The sequence below is a fragment of the Polypterus senegalus genome, chromosome 13, assembly GCF_016835505.1.
Source record: "Polypterus senegalus isolate Bchr_013 chromosome 13, ASM1683550v1, whole genome shotgun sequence".
Classification (NCBI taxonomy): domain Eukaryota; kingdom Metazoa; phylum Chordata; class Cladistia; order Polypteriformes; family Polypteridae; genus Polypterus; species Polypterus senegalus.
Window position 1 is genome coordinate 142,799,337 of NC_053166.1, and position 14,581 is coordinate 142,813,917.

At 36.9% G+C, this 14,581-nt stretch overlaps 2 protein-coding genes across 4 annotated transcripts in view; one reads left to right on the top strand and one right to left on the bottom strand.

Annotated features, from left to right (window-relative positions):
• Nucleotides 1–524: 524 nt before the first annotated feature.
• On the top strand, nt 525–3,603 carry LOC120543201 (UDP-glucuronosyltransferase 2C1-like). The gene has a single exon (XM_039776137.1). It carries the CDS (start codon nt 1,097–1,099, stop codon nt 2,681–2,683), a length of 1,587 nt encoding a protein of 528 aa, XP_039632071.1. The 5' UTR covers nt 525–1,096; the 3' UTR covers nt 2,684–3,603.
• A 2,293-nt stretch (nt 3,604–5,896) lies between these two features.
• Nucleotides 5,897–14,581, bottom strand: part of smurf1 (SMAD specific E3 ubiquitin protein ligase 1) — a 74,848-nt gene continuing 66,163 nt past the window's right edge. For 2 of the 3 annotated variants that reach the window (XM_039776134.1, XM_039776136.1), the window contains 4 exons: nt 9,989–10,109; nt 7,486–7,687; nt 7,047–7,131; nt 5,897–6,556 (listed from right to left, as the gene is read on the bottom strand). In XM_039776134.1, the coding sequence (XP_039632068.1) occupies nt 6,457–6,556; nt 7,047–7,131; nt 7,486–7,687; nt 9,989–10,109 (508 nt within the window). In that variant the 3' untranslated portion in view covers nt 5,897–6,456. The remainder of the gene's footprint in view (nt 6,557–7,046; nt 7,132–7,485; nt 7,688–9,988; nt 10,110–14,581) is intronic. The other variant, XM_039776135.1, reaches the window with a different exon arrangement.

Sequence of the window (14,581 nt, forward strand, 5' to 3'; positions counted from 1 at the left end):
TCACGTCCACATCCAGACTCACACCGGGAACACTTGCAGCCGCCAACTAACCTACCTCAACATCTTTGGTGGGATGAGGGGAAAACCCACGTAGTCACGGAGGGAATGTGCAAACTCCAAGTAGCACGCGTGTTAACAGTGGTCAGGATCGCGGATAGGGAGTCCATAAGGATCTCCTCTCCTTACTTTATGACCGCGGCTGTCCCCCCAAAGTACACTGTTGTACCTTTATGAGGGTCTGCACCGCTGACCGAGAAATCACAAAAAAAAAAAAACTACATGTTGCATACCCACTTTAAAACAATTGTGATTTTATTTTTGCAAACGCCTGAATTCGGCAGAACTTTTTTTCACTTTTTGTTACGTCTTCTTCACTCCTTCTCACTACGGCTTCCAAAATCCAAGTAATCTTCTTTTAATTTTAGATTGCTCCAAAATCCAAGTAATCTTCTTTTAATTTTAGATTGCAGTTGCACCTATTAGGATGCAGGGACGAATGTAAAAGCTGTTGAATGTATATCACACGTCATTCTTTAAGCGGCGTGTCTTAATCGCGTGCAGCTTATCTCTCAAAGCCGACACTTCATTTCTCCTTTTCTAATCAAATGTACGCTTTAACAACGCGGACGTAATGGAACAAACAGTAACAACGCCTGTTTCCAAGTAAGCGAATCCTAAGAAACGAAATAACAAGCGGACCTGTTTGCCTTATGCGTTTGTTCGAATGCTGCATTCCGTCTGCCTGTCTCTTTCACGTTCTCTCTTTCCGTGCACGCGCGCATATAAACCAGTGGACTTGGCGCCCACGATCTCGCGTTCTTTTTTTTTTTCCCGCGCAGTCCGTGTGTTAATAGCTCACGAGCCGCCACGGCAGCGGCCGCACTTCGGTGCTGCTCTTTTTAGCCTTTAAAAGAAATCTCCGTCGACTGGTGGCTGCCAGTTCCTCCCTCGCTTGCCCGCCCATTCGCTCCCTCTCTCTGTTTTTTTTTTTTTTTAACACACATAAATTGGAGGCCAGAAACAGAAACCTTCCATACTCAAGTGTCGCCTTCTTATTTATTGAGACACCGCCGTGCGTTTTCTCTCTCCTTCCTTCATGCAGCTCTCCGCAGCAGCACTCCTTCTTCCCCTGGCCGTCGGGTTACACCACGGCTGCTTGGGGGCGAGTATTCTGGCCGTGCCTGTGGACGCTAGTCACTGGAACACCATGAAAGTGCTCATCTTGGAGCTGGTGAACAGAGGCCACGAGGTCACGGTGCTCAGGCTCTCCAACACCTACTACACGGACGAGGTGTCTTCCGATTTCCACATTGAAACCGTGCAATTGCCCCAGCACAAAGCCAGGAGCAAGGATGAAATTGAGCAGGTGTCCCTGGCCTCGATCTTGCAGAAGGCTTTCAATGACGAGCCACGTTTTCTTTCCGCGTTCTGGAACATTCTGGAATCTATCCGAAGGATATCTGGAGATTACGTAGTGGGCATTGAGAGCACTTTTGAAAACAGTACACTGTTGGGACGGCTGCAGGATGCTCACTTTGATCTTGTTCTTGCAGATCCCTTCTACCCGGGAGGTGCCATTCTTGCCCGCTACCTCAACTTGCCCATCATTCAGTTTGGAAGATGGTTGCCCTTTGAAGATGTGCACTTTGCTGTTGCTCCATCTCCCCTCTCTTTTGTTCCAGTATTGAATTCTAGACTTACTGACAGAATGACATTTTCAGAAAGATTGCAAAATGTTTTCTTGTACATCCTGGGGGGCATACTGGGCCAAGTGTACATATACTCTACTTATGACCAATTGTGCCATCGCTACCTGAAAACAGGAGAAACTATGTATGATCTTTACAAGAAGAGTGACATCTACTTGGTAAAAATGGACTTTGTTTTTGAATTCCCCAAACCCACTATGCCCAATCTGGTGTATATTGGCGGTTTCCAGTGTAAGCCTTCTGAATCCCTGTCTCCAGAGCTGCAGAAGTTCCTGGATGATGCTGACGAAGGGGTTGTCATTTTTTCTTTGGGCACCTTGACTAAAACTCTGCCTGCACATGTCGCTACAGAAGTGGCTGCTGGATTGGCAAAGATTCCTCAGAGGGTTATCTGGCGATACGTTGGCAAGAAACCTTCCATGTTGGGTAACAACACAATGCTTCTTGAGTGGCTTCCCCAGAATGACCTACTGGGACACAGCAAGATCAAGGCATTTATAGCACACGGAGGAGAAAATGGGTTGTACGAAGCTATTTACCATGGAGTGCCAGTCATTGGAATCCCTCTGTTCGGAGACCAATATGAAAATCTTTTGCGTCTTAAAGTAAGAGGAGCAGCAATTCTTTTAGAGAACTTGAAATATTTGACAAGGGACCAAATTTATAATGCTGTCAAAACCATTACTGAAGATCCATCCTACAGGTACAATATGAAAAGGCTCTCGCGCCTGCACAGAGACACTCCAATTCATTCTAAAGAGCTTGCTGTGTTTTGGGTAGAATATGTGGTACGAAATAAAGGAGCTCAGCATCTCCGAGCAGCAAGCACAGAGCTCCCCACCTACCAGTACCTGTTGGTAGATGTTTCTGTACTGTGTTTTATTGTTCTAGTATTTTTTGTTTATTTTATTTGGACCATACTGAAATTAATCATTAGAAAAATAGAATTTTTCAGAAAAAAGAAAACTGACTAACAGTAAAATTATCAACTGAAATACTGCTTCAGGTTACATCAAGATGCCTCATTGTACTTTGCAACAGATCTGTGGTTTTGCAGCACAAATGCTTACGAGCAGGCAAGGTCTTTAGCAACCATAAAGAACTGTGGTTGTTTCAGTAAATGTCTGGCAAATTCAGGAAATTTATCAGCCGTGTGTGTGAAAATGTTGCTTTAAGAAGTGGCCACAGACACATGTTGCAGTTTTGGGTAGATGACAGGTCTAGACATTTTATTTCCCCACAGCATTTTATACAATCAGTGTCTGAGAGGTAGCAGCTATTGCCTGTGGTTCAGGATGCCCATGTAAGCGGGAATGTGGCTGGATATTCAGTTTAGAAAGAAGCCTGTGCTCAATTTAAAAATCCATTTAGGAGTTTTCACTAGGCTCCAGCCCCCGGTGACCCCTGAATTGACAACGTTGTGCAACTTATTAGGTTAGTGCTGTCACAGCACAGTTTTATTTAGAAGAGGGACATTTGTTGGGCTATTTTAAGTAGAAATTTAGCTAAATTTACAGATGGCTTTCTAACTGTGTTAGTGCAAGTTAGCAACTTACCAAAGAAAACAAAAACATCCATGCTGGAGAACAAAAGATTATAAAAAGACCACCATTAAATATATAGAAACACAATCAGAAACTATCTTTCGGCTTCCATTAAAGGGGTTAACAACTTTGAAAATTCAGAGTCAAGAAAAGGCATTGTAAAGAACTTCAGCCTTAATCTGCTTTACTGTATACAAACAGCAGTCATTGGACTTTGAAATCTTTTAAAGTTCATTCTGTCAAACTTGTTATTTAAAGATTTAAACTGTCAGTTTTTTTTAATGTCACTGTTTTATCATAATTATAATTTCAGCAGTTGCAGGAAGTATAAATAAAAATGATCATTACATGCACTGTCTGCTTATTCATGATATTACGTTGTACCCATCGGGTATTTAGGTAAAGAACCTAACTTTTGATTGCACATACCAGAGAAGCAGCCGAGAGTTTTTGTAACACAGTTCAGCTTTCAACAGTGCAATTCATTTTTAGTCTTTTTCTGAAGATCTCCTCTTGGAAGTTTGTGAAGATGTGATGGTTTTCTGGGATGTTAAAGTATTTCCCTACATGTTAGCTTTATTAGTCTGCTTTGAAGAACAACATAACTAGAAGTTACCCTGCAGGGAAGATGGTGATTGCAGGCAGAAACATGATTGTCTCAATCAGCCACTAGTTTGGTGTCATGTTTAATGTAATTTAGTTGGCAAGGGATATGACTGTGCTGGCATTTCTTACCACGCATTCATAAGAAGTAATTCAGTTTATTTAAAAGAAATGTTCATGTAGTTTTAAATGACTGTGAGTCATTAAACAGGGCCAAGCCCAAATCATGCCTCTGGGGAAGTGTGCCAGAGACCTCCTTTCCAAGTCCGAGTCTGAATGTTTTCTTTTCTCTAGTCCTAAAGATAAAGTAGCAAACCGGTCAGAAATATACTAGTAAACAGGTTTATAAAGATGTCAGTTTTTATTGCATATATCACAAACATAAAAGTGCACCCATACCATTGAGCCTTTAATTCACTGCTAATTCCAGCTGGTTCCAAGCAACTTCTTCTACCTTACCTAGTTTAATAGCAGCAGAAAGTTTTTAACTTTGATTTGTACATAAAACAAGGAGATTAGTGTACAGTTTTAATAAACAAGCCTTAAAATAAAACAAGAGGATAACAATGATAGCAGCAATACATATAAGGACATTACAGAGTAATAAATTAGTTTAAAAAAAACAAACAACAAACTCAAGTGGTTGTGAAACACTTTGCTGGCTCATTTTGAATGGTTTAAAAAATAAAATAATAAAAAAAAAAGAGAATGCAGTGTCAAGCACTATTCTTTGAAACTGTGGACCCTCTTTCATGCTCTAACTCTACCTGCCAGAGTTTTTTTCCTTTTCTACTAACAGAAGTGTTATAGGGCCTACACGTGTTCAGGGCATGAATGGTTGTTTTCTAAACCTACTCTATTGTGTAGATACTCCTTTTGGCATTGCGTTTGCAGGATAACTTGGATTTGTTTGCTCCGATGTCTAAACTGTGATGGGATCCTTCTTTAGTTGCACTACTGCTACAACTTTAGTGACATTCAAACCCCGTGCTCTTGTGATTCTGATCTACCTCTCTAGGCCCCGCCACATAATGTGGGTAAACATCTGGCAAGAATTTGTTCTTGACCTTACGATTAGTCTGAATTGTTAAAAAATACTGCTTCCCTTTTTGTGCAAATAGAAAATACAAAAATAAAATACACTATACATAGTAACAAAGAATTGAGGTACTGCTATTTGATCTGGGAAAAAAAGCCAGATAAAAACCATTACATAGCCATTACTATTATACATTTTTTAAATGAGTGGCCAACTAAAATTTAAAGGTTAAAAAAGGAAATTGAAACACTTTTGTGCCACTGGTTTAGTGTGGTGCCAATTTCTAAAAGAATATTTTAAGGCTAGACAATCTTTAAAAAGATATATTCATTATCTGTAGCAGTGTTCAGTAGCTGCACTTTGCTTCCCTTTATGCCAGAATTTTCATATTTTCAAAATTCTTGCTTGGTTAAAAAATATATTTATATATTTATAAACAGCTTTAAGATTAATTTAATTTGGTTCTACACATCCACAATAATTGTCAACCATCTGCCACAACACACATTCTGATTTTAGCACTTTTTTTTTTTATACATATAATATATATTATACATTAGTGAGAAAGTATAAATAACATAGTAAGAAATATGAATGGGCATTAGGACTGTCCCTGTGTGCAAATCATTATACAAGAATTCAAGCGTAAAAACCTCAAGACAGAAAACATAAGATTATTTAAAAAAAAAAAAAATTAAATAAAAGCTGCCATTTTCTACTTGAATTAAAACTGTGAGATTCCTGCAAAGGTGTATCTCATTTCAGACCCCAAGAAAGTCACAATATTTAGTGTGCAATTCTTTGTACTGTAGATCATTGTGAACTTTGCAAAATACAATTTCGGCTGCCAAAAAGTCTAAGCACAAGTAGAAATTGTCTAGTTAAGGCATGTCTGATGCCTCCTACTTCACCATCGACTAGATGGGTGAATGCTGTAACACTCTCTACTGCCCTCAAAAAGTTATAGCAGAAGTTTAAAAAAAAAAAATACATTCCTGCAAGAAATGTGTATATTTGGTCATTGGCTTGTAACTAAATTTCAAAAACAAAAGACAAACACAGATTACAATTAAGACGTAAAGCCGAGCATTCAGTTTGTGAACTGAGAATCAAGTTCCTTACGAGATCAGTCTCTATACTTTGGATAGTACTCGTGGGCAAATGTTATTAGTTTAAAAATAATCTTGCATTGAAAAAAAAACTGTCAGAATGTCGTAAAATAAGCCACTAATGAAGTTCAGCAGCCCAAAGTGCCTTGATCAGAATGACTGACTAGCATAACAATGGCAAAGACCTGCTGCACACGTATTTGTTCTGATAGGGCATTTTCATTCCTTACAAGAATATCCTGAAGTCCTTTAGCCCGCCATTTTATCATTTGTGCTCAGACAGCGGCTTGCTTTCGTCCGACCCTGGTTTTGTTTCCAGGCTTGACTGGCGGTTTTTCACTCTGCTCAGCAGGAAGCTCACAGGACATTCCTGTACTTTCTCTCTTGCTCTTTATTTTTTTTTTCTCTCTTTTTGGTTACCGGTAGTTTACTGCTTCAGCTGGTCCCTCTGTTCACTCCACAGCAAACCCACAGGTTTCTTCTACAGCAGTAAGGAGTTTCTCATAGAGCTTTTCATACGTTTCATATGGAGGAATATCAATTCGATTAAAACTAAAGAGGAGTAAAAATTGACAAAGTTAGCTCAAATTTATCTAAGTACAGAAGATGCTAATGCATAGTGCATGGTCAACCCAAACTAAAGCTAGCATATCTGCTGAAAATGGAATTGGTAACCACTGGATGAATTTCAATGTTACTAAGCCTACAAGTTTATTATTAGTTCTCTGTCTAAAAATTATCCAAGAGTCCTACAAAAACTGCATTGATACTGGATAGGGCAGAAAACTTCATTCTCTATACTCGGTACATAATGTACTAAGGACAAAAATGTGTGTGTGCTAACATCCTGTCTAAACATTCTCGTTTTGCCACTTTGCAACTATTTGATTTCATAATCTTACAACTTGCTGTACTTTTTTCATTTTACAATGTGACCTAACAGCTCTTTATGTAATGAGTGATCTGTAAAGTTTGCATTTGTCTCTTACCTGTGCTTGAACTAAGTGAAGAAGTGAAGTGTACAGCATCAAATTATACTTACCAAGTATGAGCTTTCGGCAGGTTGTCTGTGTTTGCATCTATCAGATGAATAGTAAACAACCGGGGTCCTGCAGAACCTGTAGAACCTTACAAGCATATATTCTAGTTAACATTTACCAAGAGGAGATCTTTTTTTGAATACAAGTGCCTCATTTGTGTTAGGCATTAAAAAAACTTAAGGATTTTTTTTTTAATTAAATACACAAACATAGAAGTAAAGCATCAAATGTACTCTTAGCAAAGGCAGATAAAAATTGCAGTTGTATAGATAAATTCTATTAAAAACTTTCATTTAACTCTTTCCACTCATGTTGTAAATTCATTTTTTTTTTTAATATTACTTTGCTATCTAGGCAGCAATGCATTAAATCCAGCTTTTATTTATTATTTTTTTAAAGAAAGACAGAAAAAAAAAATAGCTCAGCTCATTTGCTAGCCACCTTGGAGTGCCTTGAATCCCTGAAGGGGAACACGAGTGGAGCCTGTGACAAATTGAAGCAACCTCCCTCTTCTCTCCTCATCAAAAGCTTCCACCGCTTGCCAAAACCACTTGACAATGTTGCTATCAGCAACGCAATGCTTCAGGCGAGTGTTGGCTTTCCAGTCATTGAGATCTATCTTGCCAAGGCCTCCAATGATAAGCTGTAACATGAAGAGAAGACATTTTTTTTTTTATAGCTCCACCACAGGTTAACCCTCCACTTTGTGCTTCTAGGCCTGACCTTTTGAAATATATTCTACAAATTATAATTAATAATTGTATTGCATTTAAATGCTGAATGTAATACACTATTTTGCCAGACACAGCTGTTTAATAGTTAAAATCTGGAAAGGCATTTTTCTTTTTAGCGTGGTGATCTGCAGTGGGGATTGGTACCTCTCCCATTCCCTGGTTCTACGACGGCAGTACATTGCTAAAGGCACATTGTCATTTCAGATTCCAGTCTATGGAAGCTTATTCCTGCCATTCAAAAAAAAAGTTGTACTGCATTATTTCACAATATTGTGTTATTCAACAAAAGTATTACCTGCTGCACCCGCATGCTTCTGTCATTTAGCGGCAGCCAGTGAAGAAGGGATTAAACGGAAGTGTAGTATGTAATTAAGTGCCAAGAACTGAACAGACATTACACTGTAGGTATACATTTAGCTTTCATCAAATTAAAATGCTTCGTGTAGATGTTTGAACAAGGGTAGAGTGGTAGCACAGTGCTGTCATTTCTGTGTCACAGTGCCAGGGTTTGCACCTTCTCCGTGTACATTTGTGGACTGATCGTTATCAGTGAGTGTGAACAACTGCAGATAATTACCAGTTTTAATTCTGAATACATCTCACCAGAAAATGTGCTGTGACGTGAACAGCATCTATCCTTGTTTTTCTGGATATACGACTAGTTATGCATTTAGAATCTTTTATTTTAAAGCGTTTTAAATGCAATTTCATCACAAAGACTTTGTGGCATAGTTTCCTATCTTTTCATAACCATTACACTTTAATTAAAGAGAACCACCAAATTTTACCTAAATGTCTTGTCTTATTTCTAGTTTTCTTTTGTAAATAGTTCGGATGCATTGTTTAACTGATTTTGTGAACCACTTACCTTACCAGGTTAATGAGAGCTGCCTATCCTGGCAGTTTTTTGCACAAAGAGGAGACCAACCAGGACATCCATCCACTCCCTCACACCTACTGTATACCAGCAGCACAAGCTGCATGTCCTTGAAATGTATGTTGGTTGGGAGTAATCCGTTAAAAGCCACACAAATCTCACACAAAAAGTGATGGGCCTATGATTTGAACTCAAGAGTGTAGAAGTATGAGGCAACATCTCTGTCCACTATCATGCAATTTATAACCATCAATCAGTTACAATTATTATCTTTTTATTTTTGTAGCTATACTTACAAACATGACAAACAGTGCCTATAGAATGTCACTGACACCACTGGAGGCTTTCACATTTTATTATTATAACACTGAATCACAGTGGAGTTCATTTGGCTTTTTTGACACTAAGCAACAGAAAAAGACTTAAATGGCTAAGTGAAAATAGATTTCTGCAGAATTATCTAAATTAGTTAGAAATACACACCACCAAAATAATTGACTGTGTAAATGTTCATCCCACTTGATGACCATGCACAATAACACTGACTGCAGCAGGCAACAGGTTTGAAAAATAACAATACTTCTGTGAAATAACACACTACATTTTCTTTGGTGCAGGAAAGCATATTCCTGCCATGTCTTGATTTAACCACAGAAAAGCAGCCATCCATCTATGAAACCGAGCATTCAAAATGAGAAAGGAGAAGGTACTGTCAGTGAAGGTTTTAACCAGCTTGTGGGCAATATGCTTGGAAACAGAATGAACTTGAGGATTACACATTTTGTTACTGTTATACACCTTTGTTTATTATAATATATAAATAAGAGCCATTGACCTGTGCCAACGGCTTATTTATAATGATGAATGAAAAGGGGTGTGTATGTTTTATATTGCATTACTGTCATCATTATTGACTTTGTACAATACAGAATTACAGAAGTCCGCTCTTACAGTACAAAGTGATATTTAGAAATACCTGTGGGGTTGTTTTTTTTGGTTTGGTTATACCTTGTGCTATAAAAATATATAAACAGTATTTTACACATCTGTCAAATGAATTACTCCAGGCCATACTCGTCTACTTAGATTGTCCCATTAATTATCCTGTTAGAATATTTAAAAAAAAAAAATCTGAGTAATCATTAACATTTATTCAAATGCATTCATTTTCAAGCAGACTGTTTTAACACTGTGCTAATCTAATGCAATTCAAAATAAAGGGTCTCTCTAGGAATGGTGTTCCTTTAGTTAGAAAAATCACATTTTAGTCATTCAGCAGTATATCCCCCAAATTATTTCAACATCTTTTGAGCACACATATACAGTACATTACCTCTAGTTCCTTATGATCAAATGCTTTTAGTAAATGTTGGTGAATCAGCTCATTAAATCCTTTTTGTAAAGCTAGAAACTGTGCCTCGATTCCTCTCATGAACCTCCAATTTACATACAATCTGAAACAAAAGGACACTGGTCTATTAATAACAGAATAGCCAAATAAAAAAAAAAACACCTTAATTTATTATTCCTTAGCAGAGACGTTCAAAGTACAGCATTTGTAAAAAAAATAAAATCCACACATTAAATCAATAGAACTGGCATATATAACAAAGTGAATATTAAAATATGAATCGATCCACTTTTGCCACACAGTTTTTCAATAGCACATGTTCACCATTACGAATGTCGATAGTGGTCTGATTAGGTCTGATCATCACAACTAGTTTAAAACCCACTTGAGTAGCAACATCAATCCCATCTAGTGGTTAAAAACACCCATATATTGGCTGGTAATATCAATTCAATAAAAACCCACCGAATAAACAAGCTAATTTAAGGGGCAGGCTCAGTTATAGGGTGCACTCTGGAGCCCCTGAAGGTAGTAGCAAAGAGAGAGAATTAAAACAATACTGAGTGCCATCATGAAGAACACTGCACATCCTCTCTCTGACACACTAACATGGAGGGCTTTCAGTCAATGAATCATTTAGCAGAAGTGTGAAAAGAAACACAACTGGGGAGTCCTTTAGACCAACAGCAATACTGTACAGTATGTCGGCATAATGCCTTACTGGAGATTACAGTAAGTCACAAGTTTTCTTTCTTTTTAGGCATCTAGTATGTGTGTGTGTGTTTCTTTACCTATTTATGTATTTATTTATTTAAAAGTTTCCCCTGGAGACAAATACAATTATTCAATCTGTCTTTCTGTTATATAGTGCCTTTTCCTCTCCCCCTCCTCTTAGCCCTTTGGCAAGTAGCAGTATTAGATCCATGGATGAAATAAAGAATTGGGCTTATCTTTATAGTTAGATTTAATAAAGATGAATACTGGAAAGTGTACTGGAATAGTTTCTTTGAGATATGTCAGTTTTACTTGCTGGCTTTATGTTGACAGTTTTACATCTAAATTTTAATTTGCTAATATTCAAATGACATGTACTTAGTTATCCAAATATTGTAGCAGCTGCATGGTATACAAGGCTGTGCTGGATATTATGCAAAAAATAAGAACTAATATTGTAATTGAGCACTAAACGTTCCAAATATCCATATCATTAACCTCCTTAGCATTACATTTTTTCTCAAAAAAAAAACGTAAAAAGTGTTGCATTTTTTGCCTTGAAATATATTTTTATTAAATCTCATCTTTCTACTGTAAAATGTGCAAAACATTAAAAATACAAAGTCAGAAGTGTAGAAAATATAATAATGATAATAATAATAATATGAACAGCACACTTCTCAGAATCACTGAGTTTCACTGCCTGAAGACAGATTCCCTTTGTCATTGCTGCTGATGATAGGAATTTCTTATGAGATGCCATCATGAGGATAGGAGAAAATTTGTCTATACCATTGCCCAAGTAGCACTCTGCGCGAACACTGTTGGCACTTTTGCAGCCCGAGTAAAACTCAGGTCTTATGCAAGAAGCATCTAAGCCATTGCCAAAGTGACACTCGGGTCTAACGCTAAGTAGGTTAACAGTTTCCATTTACAGAGGCTCATTCAAGCTTTCAATATCAATACACACCATAAGGGTAACAGTATTCATTACGCAGCAGACCTAAACAACCAATTTAACATATATACACTTGTGTGTTATATTTTTTAAAACTTTTATGATACAGTTCATACAGTAGAGGAAGCCGTTTACTCCAGCATGTGGGACTTGTGTGCAGAAGTATTCTGTTTCACTTGTGCTCAATTTTTCCAGGTTCTGCATGGCGAGAAAGGATGTGCTTGGACAGATTCCAGAAGACACTTCAATAAATTAAACCTTGATATACATCAACTTTGTATAATCAAAGTAGACTACTTTTTTGTGGCATTTAAGGTGAGAGAGAGCACTACAATGTATGCGACAGCCTCCGACTGTATCTGTCTTTCCTTCATATTAGTTTAATCTGTGAAGTTCTCCACCCTCCATACCCCCACGTTTCTTTAACACTGCACAGAGCCCCTCTGTTTATTTAGCTAGCCAGCTTGCACAGCTTTGTTGGACAAAATAAAATGCAGGTGAAGCCAGTCTCTCTGTCAGTAGCTGACAAAGAGAACTTTTCCTGATGGTTTGTTGGCAAGTCAATGAGCCTTTTTCAACTCAATAGTGGAAGTGCAGAGAAGAAACATGAAAGTAACTGGTGACTTGTACTTGCAACAAAAGGTGCTTCAGCAAAATGTATGGCTTCAGAGATGTAAGCAACACTGTAAATCCTATTTTTTTTATTTGTATCAAAACTGTTCCTTACTAACAGTGTATCTTTCATTTTTTAAGGTTACATTTAAAGTCTGCATTGTGGATATCCTGAAGACCTGCAAACTTAAATGAGTGTGTATTTATGAAAAATCTAAAGCAGCCTTCAAATTCTGTTTATGCACTGTATTCAGTAGAGTGACATTATTCTTACAAGTGAGCTTTATCCGTTGCAATACAATGTAAACTTTTATTCAGAATGTGGCCATTCTATACAAACAAAAAAACATCATATTTAATTTGCCTACTTAACAGGGCACCACTGTCGTGCATAAGCTACCACCTTCACTAGTTCTGCTTGATGTGGGTGAAAATTATCCATGGGTACTTTGGAAAATAAAAAAATAAATAATTTGGTTTATTCTAGTGGTATACTCTCCTTTCTGGAAGGGGCACCTAAAGACACAGCTATACAGTTTAAAAGTGGCCCACTACCCAAAACTCTGCTGCATGAACCAGCACGAACTTTAATGACAGGATGAAGTTGACAAAACTCAGAAGATGTTCCTACCACATACTGAAGTAAAAAAACTGTATAATTTCACAACATATACAGCTTAGTTGTGCATGTAGCTTTACTTTATTAAATGTTTTCTATTTATATAAATAGAACTATTCCACCTAAAGGGGTTTTATGTGTACACATGTAAAGTATTAAATGTTGCAAGTAAAAATATTAAATGGGAGGTTTGGAATTTCAACTTGAGAAGGACCTAGTGATGAGTCAATTATGATTCCTATCTATACACAGACAGTGTGTAGAAGCAAGACTAGGCCACTTCCAGAACTGAGAAGTATGAGCTATGAGGAGAGAAATGTTCAGTTTAACCAAAGAGAGATGAAGACATGATTACATTTTTTTTTTTAAATTATGAAAGGAATTAGTACAGTGGTTCCCAGTTAATACTTTTAAGTACTTCAAGAAGAACATGGGGACAGAGATGTAAATTAGGGATAGATATCGCAGAAATATTTGAAAGTTTTTCTTCACACAGAGAACTGTAGACACATGGAATGTGATACCAAGTAGGGGAGTAGAAAGTAGTACTTTAGAGTCTTTTAAAACTTGGTTATTTAAAAAAAAAAAATTGAATGATAGGATTGCAGAGCTTTGTTGGACTGAATGGACTGTTTGGACTAAAACAAATCTAATGTTCTAATCACGTAGCTCATTAAAAACATGTACATATAGTATTGGATGCTCAAGTTCACATTTAATCTCCTAATGCAACACTTCACAACCCAATTAAATTAGTGAATTACATCTGCCTAAACATTTATAAATTATGGATAGGTTCTGAATCAAACTTAAAACACATATCTTGTTACAGTATACTATCAATGAAAATCTAATTTACATTTTCTTCGGTATCAGGAAATCATGTGCCAAAACTGTTTTTTAAATTTATATATGAACTACTTCATTACAGGCTGTTTGATGCTCTAAGCATACATGTCTGACTTTTTATTCACACTGGGGGGTATCGGAGTACACAAACAACCAGACTTACATGGAGTGTCAGCAACTACAATACTCACTTTAACTGTTCTAACACATGACCAGTGCGTGCTTTCAAAATCTGTGTATTAAAATTTAAAACTAAATATTTTAAGTTACATCTTTTTTTATTTTTACATACATACAAGAAGTAAATCAATTTGGTTTTAAGCATAGCATGAACATAATAGCATGAAGAAGGCTAACAAAATATGAAATAATCAAAATTGTATAATTGAAGTACAGTACTAAAGCAATATAAGCAATATGCAAAATTTGATAAATAAATACAAAAGTTAGTGCATTTACAGAGAACTATTTTATTTTACACAGTAAATAAGCCACATATAAATAATCTGATTTCTAGTGTTCACCAAAATCATATATGTGGCCTGGCAAAAGTACTGCTTCAAATGGAAAGGCCAGCACCTTTAAGTTGTACATTTTTGTTTAAAAAATGCTCTTGAATCTCTTAACATGACATACACACACCCAGGTATTTTAGAAACATGACATTTATATTATTGTGCAACCAGGTTGAAAAAAAAAACACAATGGCACAGTTTGCAAACATTACTTAATGACAAGGTGGCTATTATGTTGAAAGAAACGGGATAATGAATTCCAATTAATGGCTTACCTAATAAAATTACAGTTGGTCATTTCAGATTCT